This window comes from Buceros rhinoceros, unplaced genomic scaffold, assembly GCF_000710305.1.
Source record: "Buceros rhinoceros silvestris isolate BGI_N320 unplaced genomic scaffold, ASM71030v1 scaffold7274, whole genome shotgun sequence".
Taxonomy (NCBI): Eukaryota; Metazoa; Chordata; class Aves; order Bucerotiformes; family Bucerotidae; genus Buceros; species Buceros rhinoceros.
This window is the reverse complement of record NW_010406517.1, coordinates 3,053-11,365: the sequence shown is the minus strand read 5'-3', so window position 1 is coordinate 11,365 and position 8,313 is coordinate 3,053. Positions and strand designations below refer to the sequence as shown.

The following is an 8,313-nucleotide window of genomic DNA, read 5'->3' as shown; positions in this document are numbered from 1 at the left end:
CTCCTCTACCTTCAGATATAACATCAAAGTAGCCTATGCTTGGAATCCACATAAACAAAAAGATTTTAAAAATAAAATCAACGTGGAAAAACACTAAAACTAAAACACTGGCAACAGCAATTCTCCCTTCCGTGCTTCCTTGTAAGAGGAGAGGGTAACTGGAACGCCACCCTTATGGTGGAAAATTTTGGAGAACAAATGAGGCCCTTAAATCAGGAGCAGAATTTTTATAATAGGACATAACAGATTTGAAACACAGAAGGTCATTGAGTCTATCGTCAACAGAATTATAGACAATAAAAAGGACTTTTTAAATATTAGAAGAACATGTAAAATCCTAGCAACAGTTTAAGTCTGTTACCTAAACACAGTTGGCAAAATTGTCAATGGTGCAGAAAGGCAGAAGTGCTCAATAAACATATATTCTGTGTTTGGAAAGGAGACAGATGATGTATTTATATCTTATCAAGATAAGGAAAGACTCTTGCTCCTTTCCCCATGTTAAACAGTAACTTTGTTTTAAATACTTAACTCTGAAGAATGATGACAACTTGCACTGACAAGCCCCTGATGTTGATATTTAACAGGTTTTGCAAGAGCGGGAAAAAACTCCTCCCCAAAACCTAAGAGCCTGATATCGATTCCCAAGGAAAGTAATGGAAAGGCATTTGCAGGGACACAAGAAAAAAAAAAAAAAGAGTTTATACCAATTCCTGTCAACAACATGATCTTACAGGGGTAATAGGTTTTATATAGTCGACACAAACTCCAAAATGACAACAAAAAGTGCAGTTTTTAAGTCAACATAGTTGTTACTACCAGCCTTGGTTAGCTCTGTGCTACAGATTGTGGTGTGATATATCAAAAAGTGCAGTTTTTAAGTCAACATAGTTGCTATTACCAGCCTTGGTTAGCTCTGTGCTACACATTGTGGTGTCACATAGAGAAATTGAGCAAAATTTACAGGAACACACCTGAGTCCCCCTCACAGCTACTCTGCTATCCACATGTGCTACCTGATTTCCAGAAGTTAACACACCTGAGTCCCCCTCACAGCTACTCTGATATCCACATGTGCTACCTGATTTCCAGAAGACAAGAGTTAAAATAGAGTGTTTAAAATGAGCTCTGGTATCTTCACGTACTGCTCAGCTCTGTAGTGACCTCCTCTACAGCGTGATGTTCGATGACAACAACTGCCCAGGAACAAGTCTGATGCTGGCCAAGCAAAACTAATTTATAAGACTGAATAGGAGGACTCTGGGGGAGGCCACTAGAGTTCTGCTCCACACAGTAAGTCCACAGCTGTCAGCAACGTGCCTGGAGTAATCCCAACCATCAGCTTGTTTCCTGTAAACGTTAGTGTCTTCTTTGACATGTTTCCACAGCACCACCAAAAACCACACTGTCTGCACCCAGGCTTTGCTGCAAGCCTTTGATACTGGAGGTTGATGCTTACTCTTCCAAACGCAGAACTGCTCTCTTTTTGGGGCACTGGGCCTCAGCACAGGTATCAAGGGAAGCTGGTGATACTTTTAAAATCAAGTGGGCGTTATTCTGGAACCAGACTGAAGGATTTATCAGTATTGTTTAATAAATCCACCCAAGTAACGACTCGTTCACTGTTGAGAGATTGGCCTTCTCTGCAGCAAAACTCAACAACAGTACTGACTGCTTCAGAACAACCTACCGCTATTCTCTTCTCACATCTCGGAACGAAAAAATCTATTATTTCAGTGGCTGGCCTGGGGACAGACCACACAACCGGTCAAAGAGATTGCTCCACTGAGGCCAAGAACACAGACAGCTTCCTTCACCAAGTAGGAGAGTCTGATTTGCCAGCACCACTCAACTCTATTACAATACAGCATATGCAACGCAGGAAGTGCTTCTCTTTCAAAATGACCCCGGTGACACACTTATTTAGGTAAGAGCTTACATTGTGGGAGGAAGTTATTTAGCTACCAGTTAACCTACATTTTTAAAAGCATTTGCATTTCATCTAGTTAAACCTGCTAAGAATTCTTATATGATTAACCCAATCTTATCACACTTTCTGAACTGTACAAATGTATTGAGTGCCAAGTATCAATGGCTGTCCCTTACGAACAAGGCTCTAGAACATGCAGTGCTGAAAAACATACCATTTTAATTTGCCTACCTATAGTTGGTAAATTTGATTAAAATCAGAAAGCTCATTAATGTACATTTTAGAACAAAAATTTATGATAAAAACCATTAAAAACACATTAGATTCCAAGTTTTATAACAATTAACCATACTTCAAATGGTAAAAATAATCGAATACTTACAGATTTTTAGGGGCTTCAGCAGGCATTTGTAAACGATTTTGTGGTTTGCCAGTTTGACAGTGAAGGCATGGTAGCAGAGCCATTCTGCTGCCTCAAAAGGGAACATGCCAGATGCACCTTTGTTACCTAAAGCAACCCCTAGAGACAGAACAGGAAAATAATGTCACTGAAATTAATAAGCATTAAGAAGTATGTCTAACCTCTTTCTATAAAATCACTCCAAGATATTTAGTAAAAACCTATGAAGTCAGTGAAGCCTCCTACATCAGCAGAGGACTGAAAACTAAAACCAGAAACATTTTAGTATTCTCAGGAAATTTAGTTAAGAAAAAAACCCCACCGTGATTCCTATCGTGCACTCCATATTTTCAATTCTTGATCTTTATCTTAAAATGGCACGATCTGACTGCACATTCAAGACTTTTTATTTGTCTAAAAAAACCCAAACCAAACCCAAGCACGCTACTTCATAGCCATTAACATACTACACCTGCGTTTTTTGTTTTCAGGATAGAATAGCAGCATGATGCAGTCTCAGAGATGATCCTTAGGAAGAAATAAGGATTGTTTCTAACTTGCTGGTTGAATGGAAGTTGGAGAACACAGGCGTGGAACCTGTTCACAAAACCAGCCTAGTAAATTACAAGTCATTTGCAATTTTGAGTGAAACTATGATTACACACCTTAGGCACTAGACAACATTTAGAAGCACCCAGCAGTCTTTAGCTGCCTCAACACTGTGAGCATAGGACACCTCCCCTATATATACACATCCCTGGAGCATCAGGCACGTACAATGTTTGTTTGTACATTCTGTCCTGAAAGATCTTGAAGCCACTTCCTCAGTAACAGAATTCTCTTCCGAGGATAACGGTTGTCTTATGTGCAGGGAAAATTAAAGTACACATCCTTACCAATTCCATATCACAGACCATGCAGCCAAAGAAAGCCCGCATGAGAGAGTGAGAAGAAGAAAAACCAAACCAAAACCCCACAACAAAGTCTTTTCAGGAATTCTGGAAAACACTTCCAAATGATGCAGTGTTCTACAGACCAGGATGCCCACTCTTTTGTCTATTTGAAAGCAAATTCTGTGGAAATTACTTGTAGTGTATGCTCCCTCACGCCTCTGCTTGGACATATTTAAAAACTGCTGCATTTTTTTCCTTTTTTTTTTTCTTCAGCTTCTGGCATTATAATCCTACTTATGTTGAATATAGTCAATTACAATGCTGATTTTTAATTACTCAAGAATGTATATATTTATTTATTAAATTATCCCAGCATAAGTGTAATCACTTCAAGAAAGTCTGAAATTTTGAAGTATTTAAAGGATAAACATAACTACCACATTGCATCACAGAGCTCTGGCTGAACTAAGCTGACAAGCTCTTAGCGTTGTGGACAGGTTTTTTAACGTACTCTAACAAGAAGACCTTTGTTAGAGTGTTACCATAAAAGCAAACAGACGTAACTGAGTAATCACGTTCAATATCAGAGAAAAACCATAAAGTCACTCAAAGGGCAGTTCAGGAGTTTGACACGTTAGTGCTGTACTAGATGAGTCCAACCATATACTTCTTGGACACAAGAATGATACAGGGTGAATGCGGACCAAGCTCAATTTAAGAACAAAACTAAAATATCCCTTCTTAACTACTATGAGCTTAGCAAAAGAGCAACACCTCATTTCTGTAAAGAGAGCAGCACCTCTTACACCTTTTTTGTGTTAAAACAGCAAATGAACAATTACTTGGTGCTGCCCATTATTCAAAGTTTTCAATGCACAGAGATTAGTATTTTCACCCATCTTGCTTATCAGCTTCGATTTCTTTGCCTTATCCTTATTTAAAACATTCACTTCCTCTGCTAGTCAAGAACAGCTCACAGAACCCAAGGTATTAACAGCTAAGGAACAATTAAGACATTATTGGCAGCTAAGAAACTGCAATTAACTTGGCAGAATGAAACCTCACTTTAGGCAAAGTTATACAGGCAGGTTAAAGTTCTGTATAGTTCTAATAGATACAAAGTTCTAAATATAAACTGGTTAATGAGTTACAAGGCTTCTCGTCATCCTCCTGAAGGAAAACAAACTGCTTTTCTTGATGTCAGCTGTCAATACCAAGAGGCACTGTAAATCCATTTAGTGAAGAGTCACTTAAACGCACACATCAGTATAACCCTGTCTCCCAAATCTAATAATAATATGTAAGAACAGTGTTGAAACAAGAATACTTGTGACTTACTCCTGACTGCTCACTTTTCCCCAACCCGTAGCTCCTCCACGTGTCAAGGAAGAGTAATGAAGTATTCAGAATTACTGCAAAAGACGGTGACCTACCTGTAAGCCTGAAGTAAAAATATCTTGTAGATGTTAATGAAAACTGTTCTAAGGCTGTTAATCTAGAACAGAACAGAAACAGAGCTATAAGAATATTTTAGTGTAAGAACAGGATTTGTTCAACAGCATAAGATTATTTAGAGATCTAGAGATGTTTTATGTTTATGAACTTTTATCCTAAACTTCAAAGATTTCTTTCATGTACAGAAGTTAACAATGTTGCGAAGGCTCAATTCTGGAAGGTGCTGAGACTTCACATTTCCAAATTACGTGGATTACCTCTCAAAATCAACTCTTTATGTCAGAATTTGAAGCAGTTTTAATGCTCTTTATCACTAACCACAGTATTTCCAAAATTCCCACCTGTAAATCAATAAACAAACAATGGCATTTCAGTTTGAGGACTGTAATCAATTTGTATTTCATGTTCTTCCCAGCTGTTCTACTTGAATTGAAGGAGAGACTTGATCTGATAGAAGTACAGGTATAACTACAAAAAAAAGAGGAAAAAAAAAGCAGTTAAACAGAGTCCATGGGCTAATGGACTAAATTAAATTCTGTAAAGTAAGTCTCATTTAACTTCTCGAGTTACAGAGATTGCCTGCTAATCACGGAGCCAGCAGCTAAAAATGACTACAAATAAATTCAATTGAGAAGGAGTCCAGACAGCATGGCATTAAGATCACAGTTCCTTACATAATAGCTAAGGAACAACTTCAATACTTCAGGGCCAAATAATTCACTCTGCTAAGCCTTAAACACAAACTAGATGTATTTCTAAAACATGTGGTCTAGTCAGACCATTATTAATGACCCCAGTGACAAGAAGTTACACTCTGTGATCCCTGGAATGCAGGAGGTTAGGCTGGAAGCAACCTCAGTCCTCCCTGGAGTCCCCGTTCCTTAAGTTTATGAAAAGCAAGGCAGCCCTTGTAACAAACATGCTCAGGATTCTGATTAGTGTCTCCCAGACCAGTAGCAGCAATGTAAACTTTCTTTTAGAAACACTGCTAGTGAATAAATCCCTCTGGCTGTAGATTTTAGTCCTCTGTTGTTTACTGAAAATCCTGTCATATAAATTTGTTTCCTCAACTGACCAAGCTTTTCTGTTTTGAAAAACTGCTGACGAATTTCATCACTTTGGTGATGGAAACCTCCTTCTAATTTCCCACTTAAAGGTATGCATGGACTGTTTATGCTAAACACGGTCAATAATGCAGCAGTATTACCTTCAATTTAAACAGGTTTTTTCTTGCTAATCTTTAGCAAATGTCTAATGCCACACATTGTCCCATCCTGAGTTCTAGGCCACTTCAGGCGGCTTTGCGTATATAGCCAGGGTTGCTAGTTTAAAGGGAGGTTACTTCTCCCCTACAGCACCATCTGAAGTGTACCAGAAGGAACACTGGTTGAAAGGCTTACTAACCCCTCTAGTCTATACAAAATTAATCCCAATCTGTAGTACGTGTAATTCTTACTGCTCCTTTTAGGAAGGTACAAAAAATTAACAATTTCAGAACAACAAATGTAGTTACATGATATCAGGTGCAACACAGCGCCTAATGGTGAAAGAAGCTGAACACCATATTGTGTTATGACTTCTGGTCACTAGTGACCTGTGTGCCACATTCGATGGTGTTAATGGTACATACATTCTACCAGGATGGAATGAAGGAAAGACCAGGCTGCACAGCAGAATCAAATGTTTTGATCACTGTACAAGAAACAGAATTGTAAAATCTATTTTGCAGTTAATTCAACTATGCCATTCACGAGACACCCTTGTGCTTCTCACACTATGCACAATATACTGTAAAGCTGACACTGGAGTATACAACTCTATTTACCTGGAGTAATCGCAGTAAACCTCAAGTGTCTGTATATCTAATAACAAACCACACCACGGGATCAAACGACAATCTGGCAGCTGTTTAAATTTGGAACATCCTGGGATATCATCAACAGGAAAATTCACGACTGTCTTATTGGGGTTTATTAAAAAGCCATACTCAGGAATACCTGTAGCTAGAGTCCTAAAACAGATATAAACAGTTAGCCTAACTGCCCCCACAAAAGCAAACAAAAATCCCCACCATGCTACAAGACACATATGATCTTGCATAAAAGAACAGAAATCAAAGAATAACAGGAACCACGGACAACCCTTCAGGTTAAGGAACACAGCTAGAAACAAACAAAACTGAAGAAATTAGAGATAAATAAATACATAAAATAAAAAATAAGCTTAACAATATCAGGATAATGGAGAAAAACTTTTACAGATTAATGCAAATTTAGAACTGAGAAACACTTGAGTCAAGCTGCATAAACCATACTCACAGAAACCACTGAGATCAAAATCACTGGAAAAAGGCAGATGAAGAGTTATTGTTTTTGAAAGTTAACAAAACCACGGAGAATCCACATAGCAGGAACCTTATTTATCTGATGAAAAGTTTTAAACTTTCTCCACAGAGCTTCCCCTAAGGATGTTTCCATTGCTGGAACGCCTGCTGATCACCTTCTACACATTCAATCAGCAGTGCCATCTCATGGATAAGCAGCAGTTTGTCCTGGCGAAGTACTCACGTGCAGGCTTCATCCTTTTCAGTGAGAGAAGGGGGTAGGGTCTTCTGGTTGGGGAGTAATGGTTATAATGCTGTCTCCTCAAAAGTAATTTCCTGAGTCCCCCAGTACTAATAGTTCATTAGAGAAAACTGTTACTACTCCATTTGTGGCAAGGATTCATAAGTTCTGAAAGCAGTTCTGGGAAACTTGCACAGAAGAGGCTACCCAATTGACATAGCTGGTGCAGGAGTTGATATAGAACAAAGGTGCAGGTAACCTCAAAAGGCAAGCTGGACAATATCTGCAACTCTACTGCAAGTGATGTTATGCTGAAGAGATGTTACAGAGCTTAACAGCTTGAGGCATCTCCAGTCTCTTAGTTTGACTTACCATTTCCAGAACAGTAAATCTGCACATCCCTAGAAATTTCCCTCTGTTCTGATAAGCAAATGACGACAAACATACTCTATCCACTATTTGGTACGACTTATACTTTGAACTGTACTTAACTGATTTTCCCATCACCTTTGAGACTCACAACAGAGCTGTATCTTTCTGACTACTGAAAAGCATGATGCAGCTGACTGCATTACAGAAGCTAAGGCTCTTCTTCTAGAGGAGAAGCTCTAGGAGAGCTTTGGGTCCTTAAAACTGGCTTTGGCATCAGCAGAACTCTTCTTGGATACTGGTTGTACATTCATATCCATGGTATCTAGGAACCTCTTATGGGGCTCAATTTAAAAAAAAGGTAGTTCTGAAGCACTCTAAAGAATTACTGTTTGAAAACTTTTGTGTGAGCTGCATGCTGCCTTGCTATCTATATCTTCAAATACTCACCCCAGAATATTAACGTCCAGAAAATTCTTAGCAATATTAGATCTGAGGAAAGTTGAATTCTTACCCCAGGAACAGAAGGTAGCAACATGCCTGCCCAGAATGTAACTAAGAGATCTTAAATATCTGAGAGAAAATGGTCTTAAAACACAATTGCCAGCTGCTTTGGTTAGGCTGCACTACTATTTGCTGCTAGAAGCTCCATCAAGGTTAGTCACTAGGTCTCTACTTTAAACTTCCGCAGGAATTCTCCAC

At 38.7% G+C, this 8,313-nt stretch overlaps 1 protein-coding gene across 1 annotated transcript in view; it reads right to left on the bottom strand.

The window, feature by feature from the left end:
- LOC104491674 (telomerase reverse transcriptase-like) overlaps positions 1–8,313 on the bottom strand; it is a gene marked incomplete at its 5' end in the record, with an annotated part of 11,418 nt that overhangs the window by 738 nt on the left and 2,367 nt on the right. Inside the window, 5 exons of the mRNA XM_010134131.1 lie at positions 2,313–2,450; positions 2,803–2,927; positions 4,657–4,718; positions 5,020–5,146; positions 6,504–6,689. Coding sequence (XP_010132433.1) covers positions 2,313–2,450; positions 2,803–2,927; positions 4,657–4,718; positions 5,020–5,146; positions 6,504–6,689 — 638 coding nt within the window. The remainder of the gene's footprint in view (positions 1–2,312; positions 2,451–2,802; positions 2,928–4,656; positions 4,719–5,019; positions 5,147–6,503; positions 6,690–8,313) is intronic.